The sequence below is a fragment of the Vipera ursinii genome (genome assembly GCF_947247035.1).
Source record: "Vipera ursinii genome assembly, chromosome: Z".
Lineage (NCBI taxonomy): Eukaryota > Metazoa > Chordata > Lepidosauria > Squamata > Viperidae > Vipera > Vipera ursinii.
The window spans coordinates 47,021,163-47,046,823 of record NC_139517.1 but is presented as its reverse complement, the minus strand read 5'-3'; the positions used below and the strand labels follow the sequence as shown (position 1 = coordinate 47,046,823).

Sequence of the window (25,661 nt, the reverse complement as noted above, 5' to 3'; positions counted from 1 at the left end):
TCACATTTTAGGCTGACAGATATATCCCCAAATATTTAATCTTTTTAACTATTTCAAATCCCGTTAGTTCTTCTAAAACAGCCTTTTGTGATACTGTCATATTTTAAGACAATATTTTAGTTTTTTGTACATTGATCTTAAATCCAGAAACTTTCCCATATTGCATTATTATCTCCATCAATTCTACAACTGAATAATCCGGCTGGGTTACTGTAACAACCAGATCATCTGCAAACGCCCTCAATCTATAGTCCTGATCTCTTATTTGAACTCCTCTAATTTTTCCTGAATCACGTATTTTAATCAGTAATATTTCCAATGTTAGAACAAATAATAGAGGTGACAACGGGCACCCCTGCCTTGTGCCCTTTTCAATATTACATGGTTCAGTCAAGCTATTGTTAACTATTTTAGCTTCCATTCTAATATCATTTTGAACAAGATCTTCCACTCTTTCATCCAAAATCTCAATGCTTTTAGCCATATTTGACATTACAGATGTGATGTCTGCTCTCATTTCTGCTAATTTCTCTGTAAACTTCTCCTCCAACTTTTTCTCCATTATCTCAACAAATTGTTGCATTTGCTTTTCCATAGTCTCTTGCAGCAAACTCTGCAAATCTTTTACTGTAAAAGCTGATACAGATTCAGATACAGAGGACAATGAAGTTTTCACCGAAGACTGCTGCCTCAGGGCAGGAACTTTAGAAGATATAGCCGCCATTTTCACCCTCTATTGTTAACTACGCACTTTCACTTGCAGATTCAGCAAGGTCCATTGAGTTAAAGATCAAAACATCATCTTCACCAAAATCTCCTGCATCGCTCTGCCTGCGTCCTCGTTCTCAAAAGCTCTTCCTTGCTAGCAGGGATGGTTGCGAACGCCTTGTTCTGCTCCAAAAAACCCAGAGCAGAGACGCCTCGCAGTCCGGAGCATGCCCAGGCTTTGGGGGGGCTCAATCCTTCCACCACCAAAACTCTAAGTTCTGGCGGCCCCAGAGAGCTCTACCCCTACCTGGACGCTCACCCCCTCCTCTTCTCCCAAGGTGGGGGCTTTCGAGCTGCCGAACAGCTGATCGACGCTGTTTTCGATGGCTCTACGGAGCCGCGAGGCTGACAGCCAAGAAATGGCTGCCTCCGGCATCGCCTTGCCATCCGGAAGCCAAGCTATTGTTAACTATTATACGGGCTGTTTGCTTTTGATATATTGCCCTAATTGGTTGTAAAAAATTATCCCCAAATTCCATTTTCTCTAATACTTTCATCAAAAATTGCCAATCCAATTGATCAAAGGCTTTTTCAGCATCCAAAAAGATCAGCGCTGCAGGGATCTGGTTGTTTCTTTCCAAAAATTCCAATAAATCTACAATATGTCTCACATTATTCTTCATTTGTCTACCACTTATAAATCCAGTTTGGTCACCATGAATTACTTGTTGTATTACCCTCATTAATCTGTTAGCTAAAATTTTTGCAAATATCTTGTAGTCAGTATTCAAAAGTGATATTGGCCTATAATTTTTAACTTGGGTGACATCCTGGTCTTCCTTTGGAATCAAAGAAATAAAAGCAGTCTTCCAAGATGGAGCTACCCCTCCTCCCATTTGAATTGTCTTAAACAATTCCCTTAAAGGCTTCACCATTTCTAACTGTAAATTTTTATAGTACACAGCAGTCAATCCGTCAGTGCCCGGCGCTTTACCCACTTTCAATTGTTTGATTGCTAAAAAAAATTTTCTTCATCAGTTATCAATTGATTCATCCCTTCCTTTTGTTCTTGCGTAAGAACAGGAATATTAGCTCTTGTTAAATAATCATCAATATCTACATCTCTAATCTTATCTCTAGCATACAACTTAGAATAAAAATCAACAAGTCTTTTTAATAAGACTCTGCTGATACACTATTTTACCCTTATGTTCTATTCTATCTATATTAGCAGCCCTTTGCTTCTTCCTTAACAAATAAGCTAACCATCTACCTGGTTTATTAACATTACAAAAAGTATTATGTCTAGCATACCGCAAATTAGTTGCCACTTGATCTGCCATTAACTTGTCAAGCTGACCCCTAAGTAAAGTAATTACCTCTTTGATCTTCCCATCAGATGGATTCAAAATTAAAGCCTTTTCTTTTTCCTTAATTTCTTCCTCTAATTCTTTCCTCCTGAATTTTAGAGGGGGCATTAAAGCCTGTAACAAAGATTGCTGCACCGGGGAAGCCCCCGCACTTCTAGGAACTTTAGATGATTTGGCAGCCATTTTCACCCACTCAATTCTGTTGCGCACTTTCACTTTTTAAAAATCTTCACAAAATCCACTGAGTTAAAGATCATATACTTGCTCTAACATGATTCTCCTGTACAGCTCTGCCTGCATCTAAGTAATCCAAAGTTCACTCTCACTGGCAGGGATGGTTGCTGCGTCCTGCTCTGCTCCAAAGCCCTGGAGCAGAGGCGTCCCGAGGTCCAGAGCAAACTCAGGCTTCGGGGGGGCTCAATCCTTCAACCACCAGAGTTTCAACTCTGGCGGTCTGGGAGAGCTCTACCCCTGCCTGGGCGCTCACCCCCTCCTCTTCTCCCGAGGAGTGGGCTTCCGAGCCACCAAAACAGCTGATCGGCGCTGTTTTCGGCGGTTCTACAGAGCGACGGAGCTGACAGCCTAAATGGCTAGCGGCAACGGAGCCTTGCCACCCGGAAGCCTCTACCTTTCATGATTGTGTGTGAGAGAAAAAACTAATGTATTCAGTGGAAACATGTCAGCAGGAAAGCTGAAAGGAGATTGCTGAGACCATTCCTATCATGTGAGCAGCATCAGATTTCCAGGTTGAAAAGGCTCTTAGAATTTCTGTCCTGAAGAGGGTCCAGGCCCAAATAATGATAAGCGAAGGTTCTCTTGGGCTCTGTTCTGTACCAGCCTGCTACCGGCCCTGCAGAAAAGGCAGGGACAACCCCTTTATAAATGGCAAGAGGCTGGAATTAAGCCTGCCAAATTTATTAACATAAAACAGAGCAAAACAAGACACCAACCATGAAACAGGAGCTATGAAACAGGAACTATTCAAGTGGTTGCCTTCAGCAAACCAGCCCTCCCACGCATTCCCTTTTTATACAGTTCAGGGCGTGGCTTCTCTCTGCCTCCTTCTGAGGTGCCCCATTGCCTTCCTCTGTTTACTCCTGATTGACTGCCTCCTGCGTCGGGCGTCCTTGAGCAGGGCCAGCTGTGGGTCATCTTCATCCACGCTGTCAGGCTCACACAGCTGGGTCTCCGTCGTGACCAGGTGGGAGGGGCCTGGATGAGGGCTCTCATCAGCAAGCTCTTCAACACCCCTCTCCTCCTCTGAGTCGTCTGACCCAACTGCTGAACCCACAGGCTGACCCTGAATCACAACAGGCCCCATAAACTCTCACAAAATATGGAAATGTGCTTTTTCCCCATACAGATATTTAAGAAAGGATAAATTTGTAGTAGTTTAGGAGCGTTGCATATTCCTTCGTCTTTGTTAGGCAGATTTGAGTTTATATTCCTGTCCTTTCCTGAGCAAAGACTAGAGGAAAACCAATAGAAGAAGCTCCCAGAAGCTCCCATCCATTTTAACTCTCTTTTTCGAGCTGCTCCTAGAGGAAGCTGTCGGGCCTCCTCGCTGTGTTCCTGGAGTGATAAACCATCAGCTCATCTAGAAGATGACTTACATCTCTTTGTAGTGGCATGTAAGTTTGTTGTGGGTGATCTAAACAAATGTCTTTAGTGCTATTCTGTCTTCCAGCCCTTTCTCATTCTGCTGTGGGAGCAGAAATCAATTCATTAAAACTGAAAAGGGAATTGGAAAGTTAATGAGGATGTATTTCTTTTTTTAGCAAAAAATCCAATAGATTACAACATAAATTTACAGAACTAGAACAAAGATTTTTCTTAAATTTGGTGATGTATTAAACCTCAAGAAACTGTTCTCCAGATCTATAATCTTGTCCAGGAAAGATTTTAAAACACTTTTCTATGCATATGGAAGAGAAATAACAATTCTTTTGAAACAAGGGGCATGGAGGGCAGGGGAAGATTAAGTTGCCTTGCATGTGTGAACACCTGAATCCAGCTCAGGCTAATATTTCTTTATTTTTGAGCAGAGTTTCTCCATCTCAGCAATTTTAAGATGTGTGGAATTCAACTCCCAGCATGCTGCTGGAAATTCTGGAAGCTGAGTCTTAAAGTTACCAAAGTTGAGAAATGCTGCTGTAGAGTGAGGCAGTTTTTTGCTGTAGAATTGATTTTTCAGGATCATTTCAAGGGAAGAGGATGGGATTATCAGGCTATTCTTTCTTCTGATTTAATAGTTCTAGGGCAGGGGTGTCAAACTCAATTTCACTGAGGGCCGCATCAGCATTGCGGTTGCCCTCAGGGGGCCGGGTGGGTATGGCCAGGGTGGGCATGGCCTACTGGGTGGGCGTGGCTAGAGTGCATATGGCCTACTGGGTGGGCGTGGCCAGCTCTACATCGTTGGCATCAAGGGTGCCTATGGGGTCCTGGGCAGGAGTGGGACAGATCTGAGGGTCTCTGGCAGGAGGAGGGTCTCTGGGCCAGGGCCAAGGCAGTGGGGGCCGTTCCCTCACTCTTTCCAGGATGGCTTCGTGGGCCACATGAAACCACTTCGCGGGCCGGATCTGGCCCCCGGGCCTTGTGTTTGACATGTCTGTTCTAGGGCTTCCAGTTGCCTGTTCCTCACTACCAGGTATTTAGTCTGTGATCTCAAAATGTCTCTCTAGATAATCTCAAAGTATAATTATTAATTAAGAATAATTATTAAGTAAAAACAACTTTTTATGTTGGGGCTTTGGTACATTCTCTTCATTACCATTTGGGGTACATGAATAAATAGTACATACTATACAGATCATAACACTGTGTTTTCAAAATGAGTAAATTTATACAGGGATCTTTGGATATTAATCAGTAAAACCTGAGACATCTCACCTTATTATTACAAACTGACAGTTACCATAAAGTAACTTTTACAAGAGGACTTGTAGATGCTGTGAATCTTCTTTGTTCAAGAAAGTGCTTCAGATCTTTTTACTCCTTTCTTCCCTCCCTCCCTAATTCAACAGTTGAACATTACATTAAAATGTAATAATAATAATAATAATAATAATAATAATAATAATAATAATAATAATAATAATAATAATAATAATTTTATTTATATACCGCCCTTCTCCCGGAGGACTCAGGGCGGTGAACAGGGCAAGCATAAAAAATACAGAGATACAAAAGTTAAAAGGGATTAAATATATGCCCAACTAAAAACAGTAAATACAAATATTAAAATAACAATAACACCCCCCCATCCCCCATCAGGCCAGGCCGGCTTGTTCAAATAAGAATGTCTTTAGATCGCGACGGAAGGAGATAATAGCTGCTGTATAATTACAATCAATGCATCTAAAAAAACAAAATAAAAATAAAACATAGGGCCAGACAACCTTATCTCCAATTCTAATATGCAACTTACAGAATTATAACCAAATAACATGTTAAAAAGTGGATTAAAAATCCTGCAGGAAAAGGATGCAAAGTTTGTTCCGTTGGAAAAAGTTTTTTAGCATCATGAATTTTAAACCACTAAGGAATCTCCACGGGCAGGGAAAATGGCTATTGCTGGCATTTGCTTCCAGATTATGGGATAACAGTGGGGAGATAATGTATTTATTCTTACTTCCTTTGTGAATAATTTGTCAGCTTCAATTGTCTCATGATATTAAACATCTAGTTCTATTCTAGTACATTCTAGTACATATGTGATAACATTCAACTCCAATATAATTTAATAGGTTTTCTTAACTGTTGAATCAGGATATAAGTTATAGCCACAAATTTACTTGTCTCTTATAGCAATAGCACTTAGACTTATATACTGCCTCATAGTGCATTACAGCATTCTGAGCAGTTTACTGTGTCAGCATATTGCCCCAACTATTAAACCAATTACTTGATTAAGTCCATATTTAACAATTCTTCTGGTGACTCATTTCCAAGTTCTATTACTTTGTTTTGACAAAAGAAGCAAGATAGTTTATTTTAAAAGCCATACCATTTTAATGGTAATTAAGCATAAAAAAAAGGGACGCGGTGGCTCAGTGGGTTAGGACGCAATCCCGAGTGCCGCGTAACAGAGTGAGCGCCTGTTACTTGTCCCAGCTTCTGCCAACCTAGCAGTTCGAAAGCACGTAAAAATGCAAGTAGAAAAATAGGGACCACCATGGTGGGAAGGTAACAGCGTTCCGTGCGCCTTTGGCGTCTAGTCATGCCGGCCACATGACCACGGAGACGTCCTCGGACAAGCGCTGGCTCTTTGGCGTTGAAACGGAGATGAGCACCGGCCCCTAGAGTCGGAAACGACTAGCACGCAAGTGCGGGGGAACCTTTACCTTTACCTTAAGCATAAAAAGTCTTAGTACTCAACATTCTGCTGTCTTTTTTCTACTACTTTGGGATACCTCTTGATTTTATGTTATATTATATTTCTATAATGAATTGGATTCATATGTTCTTTTTTCAAAAAAAATGAATACTGAATGGATGGCTCCTGTGAAAGAAAGGGAAGCTCTTTAATCCAATCTATTTAATTTGTGTTTGTGGCCTACAATGCTGTTCATTGCTCCTTCTTCATTTTTTCCTCATTTTTCTCATCTTCCTTTACTTTCATTATCAGGTTTTCTAGACTTTCATTTTAGATGTTCCATTACTTATTTCATTAACAATCTTTTCTTCACTTCCCAATATAATTTGTTGTCAGCATACCATTTCACATGTCAAAAGCTCTAAATTAATTCTATTTCTATAAATTGTGCATTATTATATTATTGTATATAATCTCACGCTATGCTTTTATATTCTTTATTCTTATCTGCATGAACTGCTGTCATTACATACATACATACATACATACATACATACATATATATGTATGTATGTTGTTGTTGTTGTTAGCTGCGAAGTCGTGTCCGACCCATCGCGACCCTATGGACAACATTCCTCCAGGCCTTCCTGTCCTCTACCATCTTCTGGAGTCCATTTAAGCTCACGCCTACTGCTTCAGTGACTCCATCCAGCCACCTCATTCTCTGTCGTCCCCTTCTTCTATTGCCCTCGATCTTCCCCAGCATTAGCTCTTCTCCAGGGAGTCCTTCCTTCTCATTAGGTGGCCAAAGTACTTGAGTTTTAGCTTCAGGATCTGGCCTTCTAAAGTGCAGTCAGGATTGATCTCCTCTAGGACTGACCGGTTTGATCGCCTTGCAGTCCAAGGGACTCGCAGGAGTCTTCTCCAGCACCACAGTTCAAAGGCCTCAATTCTTTGGCGCTCAGCCTTTCTTATGGTCCAACTTTCACTACCATACATTGCAACTGGAAAGACCATAGCCTTGACTATACGCACTTTTGTTGACAGGGTGATGTCTCTGCTTTTTAGTGTGCTGTCTAGATTTGCCATGGCTTTCCTCCCCAGGAGCAAGCGTCTTTTAATTTCTTGGCTACAGTCCCCATCTGCAGTGATCTTGGAGCCCAGGAAAATAAAATCTGTCACTACCTCCATTTCTTCCCCATCTATTTGCCAGGAATTGAGAGGGCCAGATGCCATGATCTTGGTTTTCTTAATGTTAAGTTTCAACCCAAGTTTTGCACTCTCCTTCTTCACCTGCAACAAGAGGCTCTTTAGTTCTTCTTCACTTTCTGCCATTAGAGTGGTATCATCTGCGTATCTTAGGTTGTTGATATTTCTTCCGGCAATCTTAATTCCAACTTTTGATTCATCTAGCCCTGCCTTTCTCATGATGTGCTCTGCATATAAGTTAAATAGGCAGGGCAACAGTATACAGCCTTGCCGGACTCCTTTCCCAATTTTGAACCAATCAGTGGTTCCGTGTCCAGTTCTCACTGTTGCTTCTTGACCCGCATATAGGTTTCTCAAGAGACCAATAAGATGGTCTGGTACTCCCATCTCTTTAAGAACTTGCCACAGTTTGTTATGATCCACACAATCAAAGGCTTTAGCATAGTCAATGAAGCAGAAGTAGATGTTTTTCTGGAACTCCCTAGCTTTCTCCATGATCCAGCGTATGTTGGCAATTTGATCTCTAGTTCCTCTGCCTATTCGAAATCCTGCCTGCACTTCTGGTAGTTCTCGATCCACATACTGCTGAAGTCTAGCTTGTAGGATTTTAAGCATGACTTTACTAGCATGAGAAATGAGTGCAATGGTGCGATAGTTTGAACATTCTTTGGCACTGCCTTTCTTAGGAATTGGAATGTAAACTGATCTTTTCCAATCCTGTGGCCACTGTTGAGTTTTCCAAATTTGCTGGCAAATTGAGTGTAGCACTTTTACTGCATTGTCTTTTAAGATTTTGAATAGCTCAGCTGGAATACTGTCACCTCCACTAGCTTTGTTGTTGCTCAGCTTTTCTAAGGCCCACTTCACTTCACATTCTAGGATGTCTGGCTCGAGGTCAGTGACCACCTCATTGTGATTATCAGGGACGTTAAGCTCATTCTTGTATAGTTCTTCTGTGTAATTTTGCCACCTCTTCTTAATCTCTTCTGCCTCTGTTAGGTCCCTGCCATTTTGGTCCTTTATCATGCCCATTTTTGCATTAAACGTTCCCTTCATTTCTCCAATTTTCTTGAAAAGATCTCTGGTCCTCCCTATTCTATTGTTTTCTTCTATTTCTTTACACTGTTCATTTAAGAAGGCATTCTTATCTCTTCTAGCTATTCTCTGGAATTCTGCATTCAATTGGGTGTATCTTTCTTTTTCTCCCTTGCCTTTCGCTTCCCTCCTTTCCTCAGCTATTTGCAAAGCTTCCTCAGACAGCCATTTTGCTTTCTTGCATTTCTTTTTCTTTGGGATGGTTTTGGTTGCTACCTGTTGTACAATGTCACGAATCTCTGTCCATAGTTCTTCAGGCACTCTGTCTATCAGATCTAATTCCTTAAATCTATTTGTCACCTCTACTGTATATTCAACAGGGATATGATTTAATTCATACCTGACTGACCTAGTGCTTTTCCCTACTTTCTTCAGTTTAAGCCTAAACTTTGCAAGGAGAAGCTCATGGTCTGAGCCACAGTCAGCTCCTGGTCTTGTTTTTACTGACTGTATAGAGCTTCTCCATCTTTGGCTGCAGAGCATATAGTCAATCTGATTTCTGTGTTGACCATCTGGTGATGTCCATGTGTAGAGCCGTCTCTTGGGTTGTTGGAAAAGAGTGTTTGCTATGACCATCGTATTCTCTTGACAGAATTCTATCAGCCTGTGCCCTGCTTCATTTTGCACTCCAAGGCCAAACTTGCCTGTTATTCCAGTTATCTTTTGGCTTCCTACTTTAGCATTCCAATCCCCCATGATGATAAGAACATCATTTTTTGGTGTTAGTTCTATAAGGTGCTGTAGTGCTTCATAGAACTGGTCAATTTCATCCTCTTCAGCACTGGTGGTTGGGGCATAGACTTGGACTACTGTGATATTGAATGGTTTGCCTTGGATTCGAACTGAGATCATTCTGTCATTTTGAGGATTGTATCCCAGTATTGCTTTTCCTACTCTTTTATTGACTATGAAGGCTACTCCATTTCTTCTGAAGGAATCTTGCCCACAGTAGTATACCTGATGGTCATCTGAATTAAATTCACCCATTCCTGTCCATTTTAGTTCGCTGATACCTAAGATGTCAATGTTCAGTCTTGTCATCTCTTGTTTGACCACGTCCAGTTTTCCTTGATTCATGGATCTTACATTCCAGGTTCCTATGGAGAAAAAATCTTTACAGCATCGGACTTTCCTTTCACCACCAGACACATTCACAGCTGAGCGTCCTTTCGGCTTTGGCCCAGTCGCTTCATTCTTTCTGGCGCTACTAGTACTAGCCCTCTGCTCTTCCCCAGTAGCATATTGGACGCCTTCCGACCTGAGGGGCTCATCTTCCAGCGTCATATCGTTTTGCCTTTTGGTACTGTCCATAGGGTTTTCATGGCAAAGATACTGGAGTGGGTTGCCATTTCCTTCTCCAGTGGATCACGTTTTGTCAGAACTCTCTGCTATGACCTGTCCGTCTTGGGTGGCCCTGCACGGCATAGCTCATAGCTTCATTGAATTACGCAAGCCCCTTCGCCACGACAAGGCAGTAATCCATGAAGGGGATGTATGTATGTATGTATATATATATATATGGATCTTTGGTCATTCGGGTTTTTTTCCTGCGTAGAATTAAAGAAACTTCCTGGTTAAGCTTAATATACTAATTTGAAAATTAAAAAAAGGAAGAATCCAGAAACACACTCATTTTCATAGCAAATTCTCTTGCTACAAATACTGATACTGCTATAAAAATGATCAAGGAAGTAAATACCATTTTCTTTTCTAGACAGCTGGATGGTAATTCCCTGATGAAAGTTTACAGAACAGCTGCTGTGCCTCAAGACAATTATTTATGGTATTTTGCAGAACAGCATCATAATCTCATCCTGATTAATATTCTAATGAAAATACTGACTGAAATGCTGCTGTTCTCAAGGGAGATCAAAATTCTGAAGTATGTCAGACAACCGGATTTAATTTTTTCTTGACTATCTTATGGGAGCAAAAAAGTCAGATTCCAGCAGGCTCAGGACACAGAAAGCTTAAATGTGGTAGTTGCAAATAGACACCAACCTATTTTACTTTATTAAAATCTATCATATAAGGAACCAAGCTGAAACAGCTATAGCTACCACTAACATAATTTCGCCAGTGGTTTAGGTTCCAATAAAAGGGCCCAGACATACCACAGGGAAATTATGATATTGGCAACTGCAATCACTTTATTCAGATGTAATGCTGTTTCATCTTCCTTGCCACACAATGCAGTGCTGTCACACACTCTATAACATCTGAATCAGAAATACCCAAATGTGTTGCATAGGGTGACCTCAAACTTGATACTACATGGAGTTGACTTTGGGGGATGATATTTGGGAGCTCTGAATTCAAGCATCTGACACCTCCAATCCAAATATAAATTTTCATCAGCCCCCAGAATCACTTAAAAGAATCCAAGTGCTTCTGGCTGTGGATTGAATACAACTGGCCTCAAATTGGATGCAATTAGGTATATTTTCTTTCAATAGAGGAAAAAAGACAACATGCTGAATGAATTTAATTATAAGATAAGCCAAGAACACTGAAAATATTTGACTGAAACAAACACAGCAAAATGATTCCTTTTATCTATTTTCCCCATTGTTTTTCTTTTTTTATTTTATATTTGAGGACATAATATGACTAGGCTACATTTTTCACTGTTTAGATTTATATATATTTTTAGGAACCGTCCAAAAGGTCAGGGTGGTTATGGTGATTGCACAGTTGAAAATTCATCCCTTTTAATGAATATCACACATATATGGAGGGCTGGATTTTTGTGGGTGTGCCTACCACGTTAGCTTTTCCCCCAAGGAAGAATCCCCCTGCTGTTTTTCTGGGTAGAGGCTAATTATTTTCAAATTTCCAGGTGTCAGTGTAAAATGATAAGGTGATTAGATAATAAGGCATGCTACCAGAAGTTTGCTCTTGACTGAATAATAATATTTAAAAGTAAGAAGAAACAGAAAAATAGAAGTGGAGACAGAGGAAGGGAAAGGCACACAGTTTATCTGTAGTGCAGCCTCGCCAGCCTAGTGCCCTCCAGATGCATGGCAAGCACTCTTCTGCTCCTTTCATCCTCAACAAATAACAATTTTTAACTTTTCTGAAACACATCAAGTTGATACAGGCTGCTGTACTTAACTGACTTGGTTCAGGGTCTATTATCTCATTTGCTTAATCTAGGTTATTTAATTTTGATTCTTTGGTGTAAATAGTCACCCCTATAAAAACTGTAAAATTATTATACATTGAAATTTAATATATCATAATTGCAATAATAATGTCCATGTGTAGTTTTTCCCATTTCTGTAACTTGGACTTGAAGGGACTGAAAAAATACTGTAGGGGGTGATGGTGTTAAAATTTTTCTGAGCTTACATCTGAAATTTAGACAAGAAACCAGCCAATGAGTCTATCTGAGGATAATGTGGGAGGCTTGCTTGCTCTTGTTGCACTTCATCTATTAAAATTTTCGTCTCCCTTAAAGACATGAATTTTACTATAATAGATCCAATAATCAGAAGAAACATGCTCCAAATAGATCCAAGATTTTACTAATCAGATATTTAATTTTTAGTAACTCTTTATTAACCAGGTAACTGATAACTATTTTTCTTTTTTTCTGTTCAGCAAAAGGTCATGAAACTGTTTGGGGCTGTAATTTTCTAAGTTCTGCAAGTTGTAATTTTCCAACTTTAGCCCTTTGTTTTTAGAGAAAATTGATGCTTTTTTGTTTGTTTTTTTGGCTCACTCACAGTTTTTGCTGACTTAGCTTACTGTGACCTGAAAGTTTCTAAAACCACAAACTAAGAATATAGAGAAAGTTGTGGAAAACTAACTCTTCTTAAAAATGTGCTGTCTGCCTTTGTTTGGAAAGGGAATTTATGTTTCTCTTTTTGCTGCTTAAAAAAAAAGAGATCCTAAAAGTGCTTAACTTTTTTTTTTAAAAAAAGGTAGTGTCTCAGCACTCATCTTTTCTGAAAGCATATTACTAGCCAAATCCTGCTAGGAATTTTCTTGGGAAAAAACCAGTTTGAGACAAGAACATTAATCATAGCATTAGTCATCACTGGACATTTGAACTAAAATACCAATTAAAACATTATGAGAATATATATTTATTTGCAATCATAGTATTATATATTGTTCTCATTAATTGTCCCTACTCTCATCAGACTGATTTGGTCATTCCTTTCCGAAATGTTTGATTACAGATGTGGGACTGTTGAATCTAGGATTTCCTACATAAAGACCTCAAAGACTCTTATTTATTGTCTGCTTCTTTTTCTCTTTTATTGTAATGTTATAAGTCTTGATGCATTGTATTGTTTCAATGTAAATTTCAATATAGTAATATTTATGAGGTATGATTAACAAATAACAAACTATGCCGGCGTCGACTCCCCTCCGCCCTGTGCGTTCCCACAGAGAGGGCCTCCTCAGGGTGCCTCCGGTCAGAGAATGCCGGCTGGTGGCCCCCAGGGGGAGGGCCTTCTCTGTGGGTGCCCCGGCTTTATGGAACCAACTGCCGGTTGAGCTCCGCATGGCACCGGATCTTCCCTCCTTCCGGCGCGGGTTAAAGACCCATTTATTCGAACAAGCTGGCCTGGCCTGATGGGGGAATGTCAGGGTTTTAATGGGTTTTTATATTCTGATTGTTTTAATTGGGCAATTATTTAATCCTTTTTTTAACTTTTGTATTTCTATTTATATGCCCTGTTCACCGCCCTGAGTCCTTCGGGAGAAGGGCGGTATAAAAATCCAATAAATAATAATAATAATAATAAATATGATAATTCTATTATTTAGAATGTTTAAAGTATTAAAGAGAAAAAGAGAAAACTAAAATTTATATTAGTATTGTGTTTAATCAATCAATCAGTATAGAGCTAGAAGGGACCTTGGAGGTCTTCTAGTCCAACCCCATGCTCAAGCAGAAGACCCTATACCGTTTCAGATAAATGGTTGTCCAGGCTCTTCTTAAAAAACCTCCAGTGATGAAGCGCCTACAAATTCTGAAGGCAAGCTGTTCCACTGGTTAATTGTTCTCACTATTAGGAAGTTTCTCCTTAATTCCAGGTTGTTTCTCTCCTTGATTAGTTTCCTTCCATTGTTTCTTTTCTTGCCTTCTGGTGCTTGGAAAATAAGTTGACACCCTTTTCTTTCTGGCAGCTCTCAAATACTGGAATATTACTATCATGTCACTCCAAGTCCTTCTTTTCTCTAGACTAGCCATACACAGTTACTGTAAACGTTCTTCATATGTTTTAATCTCCAGGCCTTTAATCATCCTAGCTGCTCTTCTCTGCACTGTTCCAAAGCCTCAACATCTTTTTTTAATATGGTGACCAAAACTGGATGCTGTATTCCAGATTTGATCTTACTAAGGTTTTATAAAGCGGTACTAATACTTCATGTGATTTTGATTCTATGCCTCTGTTTATATAACCAAGGATTTTATTAGCTCTTTTGGCTGCTGACACACATTGCTAGGTCATATTTAAGTGTTCATCCACTAGCGCTCAAGGTCCCTCTCACAGTTACTTTTTTTGTGCCAGGTTTCACTTAATCTGTTCTTGTGCCTTTGGTTTTTCCTGCCTAAGTGTAAAACCTTGCTTTTCCCTACATTAAATTTCATTTTGTTGGATAAGGGCCATTGTTCAAGTCTGTCAATATCTTTTTGGATCCGCAAATTTGATGAGTTCCCCTTCTATTTCCCCATCTAAATCCTTTATGAAGATATCGAAGAATACTGAGCCTTGTGGTGCCCCACTACTTGCTTCCCTCCATATAAATGAACTATTTGTTGAGTATGGTATGTCAGCCAGTTACAAATCCATCTCGTGGCCCAGGTTCGCCTGGTGCGCCAGTTGCGACCCTATCTGGACCAGGATGCTCTACGCACAGTCACTCATGCGCTCGTGACCTCTCGTCTAGACTACTGCAACGCTCTCTACATGGGGCTTCCCTTGAGGACCACCCGGAGGCTCCAACTGGTACAGAATGCAGCCGCGAGAGTTGTGCTGGGAGTCTCCCGATACTCCCATGTTACACCTCTGCTCCGTGAGCTGCATTGGTTGCCAGTTGTCTTCCGGGTGAGATTCAAGGTGCTAGTAATGGTGTTCAAAGCCCTCCATGGCATGGGGCCGGAGTACCTCAGGGAACATCTGCTGCCGGCATCAAGCTCCCTGCGCCCTGTGCGTTCCCACAGAGAGGGCCTCCTCAGGGTGCCACCGGTCAGAGAATGCCGACTGGTGGCCCCCAGGGGGAGATCCTTCTCTGTGGGCGCCCCGGAGCTATGGAACCAGTTACCGGTTGAGCTCCGGACGGCGCCCGATCTGCGCTCCTTTCGCCGCGATCTGAAAACATACTTGTTCGAGCAAGCCGGCCTGGCCTGAGGGGGGATTGGTGGGGTTTTTTATTATTTTTATTGGGGTTTTTTACTATGTATCAATTGTATTTTAATCGGGCATGCATTTAATTATCTTTTAGTTTTTGTAAATTTCTGTGTTTTATTCTTGCCCTGTACACCGCCCTGAGTCCTCCGGGAGAAGGGCGGTATAGAAATATTAATAATAAATTAAATTCCAGGTTCTAGGACTTGATAGGTGGATAACAATGCCAAATCTAGTTTAAACTTCTGGATGACTGTGCAACTAACCACAATATTAATAGTAACCTCCAATGAGGCTTTACTTTGATATGATTGTGGGGCCCTGAGGAAGATGAGAACTATGCCATAAGTTTAATAATTCTGGAGAAGTCAAGTGAAGAGCGTCTCTCACATAAACAATATGAGACATAAGTTAAAGAAAACTATACCAGATCAGTCATTGCCTGAGGCAACATGGGCCATGCTGCGTGTAGGAATTTCTGCAAGAGCAAAATCAAAGCCAGAAGTAGCTTAGATAGTAGAGAGAAATCAGAGAGTCAGTAACAGAGGAAGCCAGCATTGCTACTGAACCATTTTCATTCCCAAACCAGGCACCATCTCCTATACCAGACATGTCAAACTTGCAACATCAGGTGACATCATGTAACGTATCGGGACAGTTTTGCCATTGCCGGCAATGGGGTGGGCGCGGCTTCTGGATGATGCATCCGGCCCACGGGCCAGCAGTTTGACACCCCTGTCCTATACTTTCTGTTGTGTATGTAAATAGTTAGCAATAAGCCATGAAAGAGATTGCAAACACTGTGCAGCTTTGCAAGGTTTAAAGCGGGAAAATAAGGTGCAATCATTGGACGCCACAACCAAGGAGCGGGAAAACAGACTGTTTGTATTGGTTACAGTTCAAACGCTTTCTCTATAAAAGGGTTGCAACATTTGACATTTGACAGTTGACTTTGTGTATTCAATAAACTCGTTCAGTGTTAACCACTCTGAGTCCTCGTCAATTCGAACCAAACAACTGGCGACGAAGGTGGGATTGACAGAAGACCAGAGATTAGGAAGAATTGTCGTGAAGGCGGCAAAGTCAGAGCGAGTCACAGTCAACCGAGCGGCCGCGGCAGAATAGGAAAAAAAATTCTCCGAATGGCGCAAATCGGGTCACTGAAGGAATTTGACCCTAACTTCCCCGAAGATTGGGAAGAATACATTGGTCAGGTCGAAGGATTCCTGTTAGTGAACGGAATCACTGACGACCGAAAAAAAGCGGCGGCACTTTTGACAATTTGCGGCACACCGGTCTACAGAGTCGCTGTCGGGCTGTGCCAGCCACAACCAGTCTCCAGCGTGCCCTATGCCGACCTCCTTGCAAAACTAAAGGTTCACTTTACTCCCCGAAGGTCCGAACTTTTTTGGCGGCGCATCTTCGAGAAGAGAAATCAGAGACCGGGGGAGTCCATACAGAAATTCGTCGCTGCCGTCAGGGAAGCCGCAGTACGTTGCAAATACGATAATTTAGAAATTAGGATTCGGGACAGAGTCGTGCTGGGCTTACGCGATGAACAATTACAAAATAGAATAATCGCCAAACCTACCGGCGATTTACAGGAAGTGCTCGACGAACTCCTAACGTATGAGTCAACCGGGTATCGCGACCCCCCCCGCAGTAGCATGGCGACAGCACCTGAAATTAACCAAGAGGGCTATGTGGACTGCGGGGAGGTGGATCAGCAGTGGGAGGAAGAGATCGCCGAAGTCTCCAGGCGATTTGGAAAGATGGCACCCAGACAACTTAGAAGCGAGGGGCCTGAACCCGGCCGCCGGCAACAACCCGCAACACCACAAAGACCACCGACCGGGGCACAACGACCGTGGCGGGACACCGCAACCAGACCGCGCGACAACGACACCCAGAACCGATGTGGCAGCTGTGGCGGCAACCATCCCCGCGCTTCCTGCCGATTCCGCACCGCCAAGTGCAGGGCTTGCGGCAAGACCGGCCACATCCAGGCCATCTGCAGAAACCGCGTTCGGGACTCCCGTCTGAATGAAGTCGATGTGTGGCCAGAGGGTAAGGTAACCCCCAATGCTAGTGGCAAGGAGACCCCTAGATCCCGGGCGAAATTTCCAAACCTAAGGGAGGTGGCCCGAGTCAATCGGAGACGGCAGGGAAGGGGGCACAATTTTCCGGACGGAAAATTAAAAATCACAGTCCTTCTGCAAGGGGTTCCTTGCAGAATGGAAATCGACTCTGGGGCTTCAGTGTCGATAATTTCCACTGAAACCCTTGAGAAAATTGAACAACTAAGCGGAAAAAGAATTCCACTTAGTCCAACAAATATTCAATTAATGGACTTCCAAAAAAGTCCAATAATCGTAAAAGGAAAGACCAGCCTTAGAGTAAACTTTAAGGGGTTTAAGGGGGTCTTAGATTTGGTAGTTACGGAGGGGAATAGGACTAGCTTAATAGGGCTTAATTGGTTTCCTGCCCTGGGAATTTGGATAGGGGGAATAAATTCTGTGATTAGAAATAAGACCCTCGAATCCGTCTGCAAAGAATTTGCAGACGTATTCGATGGATCTCTAGGCAAGTACAAAGGGCCCCCCATTAATTTTAACCTAGACCCCTCAGTAAATCCAATCAGGCTAAAGGCCCGGAGGGTACCTTTTGCCTTAAAAGAAAAAATCGAGGCCGAGCTCGACCGGCTTGTAGGCCTCGGAGTTTTAGAACCTGTCGAGGGCGGTTTGTGGGAGACGCCGATCGTCACACCCCTCAAACCCAATGGGGATGTGAGGATCTGCGCTGACTACAAAGCGACCCTCAACATTGGAATGAAAAAGCATGCTTACCCGGTCCCGACGGTGAAGCAGGTCCTCGCCACGATCCAGGACGCCGCCATCTTCGCCAAGCTCGACTTGGCGCATGCGTACTTACAGTTGACTGTTTCCAAAGAGGCGGCAGAGGCACAGACAATTGTTACCCACAAGGGGGCGTTCCGAGTCCACAGACTGCAATTTGGAATTGCAGCAGCTCCAGGCATCTTTCAAGAAGTGATGGAGAGGACCTTAAAGGGCATACCTGGAGTATGCCCTTACTTTGATGATGTCCTAATAGCTGGAAAAGATGAAGGAATGTTAGTAGAGCGACTGGAACAGGTACTGGGTAGATTTAGAAAGGCTGGATTAAAATTAAAAAAGGAAAAATGTAGCATAGGGGTTAAATCCACTGATTTTTTGGGGTTCAGGATTGACAAAAGCGGAGTCCACCCTACCCCTGAAAAAATTAAAGCAATAAAAGGGGCGCCTGAACCAAGGAACAAGGCTGAGCTACAGGCCTTCCTAGGCTTGGTAAATTTTTATCACACTTTTGTGCCACATAAGGCTGCCATTGCAGAACCACTGCACAGGCTTTTAGATAAGAAGACCCCTTGGCATTGGCAAGACAAGCACAAAGCGAGTTTCCAGACCTTAAAAGATATCCTTTCCAGTAGCTCAACTGTAACCCACTTTATAGAAAACAGACCAATCTACCTGGCGTGCGATGCTTCGCCTTATGGCGTTGGGGCAGTAATCAGCCATTTAGACACCCAGGGAATGCAAAGACCCATTGCTTACTACTCCCGCACACTAACCAAGGCAGAGCGGAACTATGCTCAAATTGACCGGGAAGCTTTAGCCATAGTGGCAGGAGTTAAAAAGTTCCACGACTACCTGTATGGCAGGAACTTTACAATACTGACAGACCACAAACCCCTGCTGGGACTGTTTACCACAGATAAACAGACTCCCCAAATTATGTCTCCCAGGATGCTGAGATGGTCCATTTTCCTCTCAGCATATTCATTTTCCCTCCAATACCGACCAGGTAAGGACATGGGTCATGCAGACGCTCTTAGTAGATTGCCCCTTAGCACAACAGAGGAGGACCCTGCCCCAGTGGGACAAGTAATGTCCCTACAAGATATTCCTGATCTGCCCCTAACTGCTAAAGACATAGCTGAGGCAACCAATAAGGACCTCATCTTAAGGAGAGTAATGGCTTGGGTCATGAGCGGTTGGCCCAACGCCAACCCGGACGTAAAATACAGTCCATTTTTCAGAAGGAAAGATGAACTATCAGTTCATATGGGTTGCTTACTTTGGGGAACTCGTGTAGTAATTCCAGAAATCCACAAATCAGCTATTCTATTTGAATTGCATGAGGGACACCCCGGAATAGTAAGGATGAAGGCCCTGGCTAGGAGTCACTTGTGGTGGCCAGGATTGGACCAAGACATTGAGGAATGCGTTGCCAATTGCCATCTGTGCCAACGTTCCAGGCCTGAACAACAACACATCCGCACACATAAATGGGAGCTAGCTAGGAATCCTTGGTCCAGGATTCATATTGACTTCGCTGGACCTTTCCAGGGGTTAACGTTCCTTGTAGTGGTCGACAGCTACTCTAGATGGCTAGAAGTAGTACCGGTCAGTTCAGTAACGGCAGGCAGAACAATACAGGCATTAAGGGGCCTCTTTGCCACTCATGGGTTGCCGGATTTAATAGTGTCTGATAACGGGCCACAATTCACATCTATTGAATTTCAGGATTTCCTCAAGGCCAACTCGATTAAGCATAAGACTTCTGCACCCTTCCACCCCTCCACCAACGGATTGGCTGAAAGGAACGTGAGGACCACGAAGGACGCGCTTAAAAGAATCATTCGAGGTGACTGGCATCAGAGACTAGCTGAGTTCTTGTTGGCTCAACACACAACCCCTTGTTCGGCTACAGGGAAAAGTCCAGCTGAAATGAGGTGGGGAAGGAAAATCTTGACCAAGTTGGACAGACTACACCCTGACCGACTCCAACCAAACATTGAATTAGACATTCCTAACAGAACATTTGAAGTGGGGGACTTGATTTGGGCCAGGAACTACGCCCAAGGGGATAAATGGATTCCTGGGGTGGTAACTGAAATCTTAGGTCCCCTATCATACATCATTGAGGGGGAAGGGAATAGGATCTGTAAAAGACACATAGACCAGCTGAGGAAAAGATCTAGTGGGTGTGTGCCAGCTGAGGGGGACCAAAGCTCAGTAAGGGCAAACAGTACAGATAACATTAGGCCAGAAAGTGGTGTAGTGGTTGGGCAAGATGACATATTTCCTGATGCCCATCAACAACAATTCAGTCCAATTGATTGGGAAATACCCCTGCGAAGTAGGCCAGTGACAACTGAATCCCAAACACAACCTAATACACAAGGCAGTACATCTGAAGCCAGTAACCCTGAGCCCAGGTCTAGTAGTAACCAGCATAGTAACCAGCAGCCAAGCAGTCAACCAGGAAGAAGGGTCCCTAGCAGCCAAAGTAACAGATACCCTTCTAGAATACATAGGCCACCAAAATACCTAATGGATTTTGTAAAGAAATGACACCAACTGGGGGGTAAGGGGTGTTGTGTATGTAAATAGTTAGCAATAAGCCATGAAAGAGATTGCAAACACTGTGCAGCTTTGCAAGGTTTAAAGCGGGAAAATAAGGTGCAATCATTGGACGCCACAACCAAGGAGCGGGAAAACAGACTGTTTGTATTGGTTACAGTTCAAACGCTTTCTCTATAAAAGGGTTGCAACATTTGACATTTGACAGTTGACTTTGTGTATTCAATAAACTCGTTCAGTGTTAACCACTCTGAGTCCTCGTCAATTCGAACCAAACACTTTCGGTTAAGAAAAAAATTCCTCCAACTGAAAAACAAGAGGCACTGAAATGAAGAATTATTGAGCATCTAGAACAGCACAAAAACAACAGAATACCGTTCCCTGCATTGAATCATGTTATAAAAAAAACATAGCTAGTACAGATATTAAAAGATGCCAGTATAATAATATGAAATATAAGCACCAGTTCAAAAAACTAACTGACAAAACTAACTAACTAACTGCACAGCAGCAGTTATAACTGAAGCTCTAGGATGCAAAATCAACAAACAAGAAAAAAAATCCAAAATGGAAGTCAGGTTAGAAAATAAGATCAGCATCCTGAGATCACATGCAAGCAAGTTAGAACAAATGAAAAGCTGTAGAACAAGAACAGCATACAACGCCCAATCAAGAAATTAATAATAATCCTATGGACAATGTTCCTCCAGGCCTTCCTGTCCTCTACCATCTTCTGGAGTCCATTTAAGCTCACGCCTACTGCTTCAGTGACTCCATCCAGCCACCTCATTCTCTGTCGTCCCATTCTTCTATTGCCCTCAATCTTTCCCAGCATTAGGCTCTTCTCCAGTGAGTCCTTCCTTCTCATTAGGTGGCCAGAGTATTTGAGTTTTAGCTTCAGGATCTGGCCTTCTAAAGAGCAGTCAGGGTTGATCTCCTCTAGGACTGACCGGTTGGATCGCCTCGCAGTCCATACTATTACTATTGTCACTTTGAATGTACACCAATTGGCATACATCAAAATGAAATTTCGTTGAATACAGCTCTCAAAGGGTCACCACCTCCAATATACACTCCTTGTTCGCAGCCAGCTCAAGTTTCAGATCGTCCATTTTAGTCTCTAGGGAGGGAGCAATGGCAAACAGAACAGATGGAAACAGAGCTCCATGTGAATTAGCCCTCAAAATAGCTTGTATTCTTGCACGACAACCTCGCTTCCTTTCCTTTTTCTGATCCTGACTCTTTCACCTTTTCCTTAAAGAGGCCTTGCTTCTTTTCACCGCCACCAACTCCTCCAAAAGCCTCTCTCTCTTCCTCTGGGCCTGCTGACAGCCTCATCCAGTTCCTTCGCTCCATAAGACCTGGGACCTCTCCTCTTCTGCCTTCTTTGGAATCAGCCCTACAGACAAGGAAGATCAAGGAAAAATTGGAAATTATAAATCAGCAAGTAACCGCCATAGCCAAGAAAATCAGCAGATAGATAGGCCAGGGCTTTTCAACTTTTTCACCCATTGTACCACTTTTAGGATATGGCAACATCCGAGTACCACCAGTCACCTAGCAAGGTGTCAAAAACTTGATGACCAAAAAAAAAAAAAGGAAAACAGTGATAAAGTACAGGTAGTCCTTGACTTACAACAGTTCTCTTAGTGACTGTTCAAAGTTACAATGGCACCGGTTCAGATCATTCCACTCGCCCACTACCACTTTTCTAGGACGATCACGTACCACCTGCCTGGTGCCAATGTACCACAGGTGGTACCCATACCACTGGTTGAAAAGGCCTGTCCTAATTGATTTGCTGATTTTGTATGAATTTCACATTTTTTCCCTTAATATCCCTGTTTCCTTTTTGAGATCTGATTTTATCTTTCTGGCTGTTTGTAAATACATCAACCATGATATATCCCAGCTTTCACTAAATAGTTCTTGCTGTTTTTTTATTTGCTTGTTGAATCTCCAACATGCAAAGTTTTTGAAAGATGCGAGGGGTGAAATTGTTGGGTTATTACTGTATTCCCTTTGTAGTACAGATAGTCCTTGACTTAAAACAGTTCATTTAATGACTGTTCAAGGTTACAAAGGCACTGAAAAAGTGATTTATGACCATTTTTCACATTTATGACCATTGCAGCATCCCCATGGTCATGTGATCAAAATTCAGGCACTCATCAACTGATTCACATTTATGATGGTTGCAGTGTCCCAGGGTCACACCTTTTGCGACCTTCTGACAAGCAAAGTCAATGGGAAAGCCAGATTCACTTAACAACTGTGTTACTAAATTAATAACTGCAGTGATTCACTTAACAACTGTGGCAAGAAAGGTCGTAAAATGGGGCAAAACTCACTTAACAAATAGCAACATAAATTTTAGGCTCAATTGTGGTCATAAGTTGAGGACTAACCATATTCCTTAAGTTTATCAAACTTAATTTGATAATATGTCCTTTTATGTTTTTACCCTCCTTTGTGACTCTGTACCATAAGCATCTCTGAAGTTCTAAACCAGCCCTTTCCAAAATTGACATTCAGTTATTCAGGGATTTTATCCATTCTGTTATCTATGCTAGGCAGTTTGCTTTATGATATAGTTTTGGATTTTGAAGATCCAAAGGCCAGCTCTCTCTTTGGCATCTCATACACATTTTAAGTCTGAATCTTTTTCCCGCTCAATATTTATTTACTAACAGTTTCTTGCCATATTTATTGTCTGCTTTTGACTCAATGCCAAAGCCAAATTTAGATAGCTTCATTTGGGAGGTATTTTGGGATATGTGTCAGGTAATTAATTGATAATGAATGGCCTTCTGTATTTGAACCTTCAGTAGCTATAATAATATTTGTTGTTGTTTATTTTTATTTTCTCAGACTCTGGGATATTTCTCATCTATAACAGTGGTCTGCAGAGCTGCTTGGAAACAAAGGAGTCTTTGGTGAAAATTTCTAAGATCTGTAATGCAAGTCTTCATACTCAGAAGTGGAAATGGGTTTCCAGGAATCGACTTTTCAACATCGGAAACATGCAGTGCTTGGGAGTCTCCTGGAAGTCTGCAAACAGCAGTGCCACCACCCATGCATTGGCCACTTATGAATGTGACCGTGAATCTGTCAACATGCGTTGGAATTGTCGGAGTCTAGGGGACCAGCTTTCCCAGTATTTGAGCTCGAGGTTGGGGAACTGGTCGCTGACACCAGCTGAGAGAGGTGACCAGGCTCGTGGAGGCCAATGGAAGATCTATGGCCATGATGAAGATTTGTGCTCTAGGCCATACTCTGGTAAAACCCACATAAGGAGACTGAAATTGTTGTTGTTGTTTCTTATCATTGCAAATATCATAATTAAAATTTTATTCTGCACTATCTAAATTTAATATTTTTCAGATGTTTTTATTAAAATTATTAGCAAAAAATATTAACAGATATCATTGACTCTCATAATTACAGGCTAATAGTAGTACATCTTATGAGTTCAAGTTATGTAATTTGGCATTTTTACTTCCAGTAGCCAACCAGTTAGCTGCCTTTGCATCTTGAAAGTAGAGCAAGATGGTAATAGGCAGCATTAAACTTTGATTGTCCAAGCGTTATCAGATCATTCCTATAGCGATTAAAGAGTAATTTCTGGGCTTCTGGATGTTCCCCAAATCCCTTAATTTTAGCCCTGCAGGCTAGAGTTATTGGGAATTGCAGTTTAGTAATGTCTGTAGGATTTATAGGCAGCCAAACCCCACTATCTGACTTGTATGATAATCTCCTACTTAATTTTTTTTAGTAAAGGTAATCTGTATTGGTTGTTTTAACAACATATTATTAGTTAGTTTATATAGTAAATTCTTACATGAGGAAAGTTTCTTTCGGTCCGCCTTGGTCCTATTCACATTAGTTATTTAATTATGAGCAATATTTGTTGATAGTTCATTATAAACCTTAGAAAGCCAATATAGAAAAATTGCCATTTCTCTGATCATAGATGGAAAGAAGAAAACAAAAAACAAAAAAATACAATCGCTTTCCTGTTTTCATTTTTCCCCCCAACCTGAAATGAAAGGAGAATTCATCATAAATTCAAACTATTCTCTTCAAAAGTAATTTGAATTAAATTAAGAATGTTCAAAAATGCTATCAATCATATTATAAATATGCTGAAATAATACTTTAAAAATATTGGCTACCTTGTTATATTCTAATTTTGATAGTGTACCACAGATACACTAAGATTCCTACTGTTCATTTCATAGGTTTCATCTATTGTCCCCAAATCAACCTGAATAAATAAATTATACAATAGTATTAGAAAATTTTACTGTTTTCCAAAGTACATATAAAGATTCAGTCTGCTATTTCAAGATTTTTACTACAATTTAGATTTCCATTTTTTCAAAGGATGGATGAATTCCAAAGCCATCAACCACCATTCATTCTGAATATCTCTTACCTTTCAAAAATGAGTTTCAGCTTGTATGAGAAACAACTGTATGATGAAGTAGTGGTTTCTGCTCTGATTTGAATCCAGGCTCAGCTATTATACTAAATTCAGTCTAAATTGTTGTTGTTAGCTGCAAAGTCGTGTCTGACCCATCGCAACCCTATGGACAATCTTCCTCCAGGCCTTCCTGTCCTCTACCATCTTCTGGAGTCCATTTAAGCTCACACCTACTGCTTCAGTGACTCCATCCAGCCACCTCATTCTCTGTCGTCCCCTTCTTCTATTGCCCTCAATCTTTCCCAGCATTAGGTTCTTCTCCAGTGAGTCCTTCCTTCTCATTAGGTGGCCAAAGTATTTGAGAATGTTCTAAATAGAATATTCAATGAATAGTTTGATTTCAAATGATCTGAATGCTACTAATTTATCTGAATGGTGGGATCTCTGAGTAATTTAGTAAGGATCAAAACTTTGTTAGCAGACCTTTGTGCATATTTATAGTTCTACAGTTGCACAGAAATAGTTATTTGACAATGCCAAGATGTATAGCTTCTATTGGAACAGTAAAATAAAGTTTCTCTTAAGATAAATAGAAGATTGACAACACTTCATGAAGTCTCTGACACCAAAAAGTGAACCAGGAACATTGCAAATTCACTGGTCTAAATGTTTTCGAAAACAAATGTATAAATGCAGATTTATTTATCTTGGATTTACTTTGGGCAATCCTAATGCAGAATTTTAAAA

The 25,661-nt window shown here is 41.5% G+C and overlaps 1 protein-coding gene across 1 annotated transcript in view; it reads left to right on the top strand.

The window, feature by feature from the left end:
* MRC2 (mannose receptor C-type 2) overlaps nt 1–25,661 on the top strand; it is a 113,775-nt gene that overhangs the window by 5,886 nt on the left and 82,228 nt on the right. Inside the window, exon 2 of the mRNA XM_083376321.1 lies at nt 23,360–23,767. Within this exon, the coding sequence (XP_083232447.1) occupies nt 23,360–23,767 (408 nt within the window). The remainder of the gene's footprint in view (nt 1–23,359; nt 23,768–25,661) is intronic.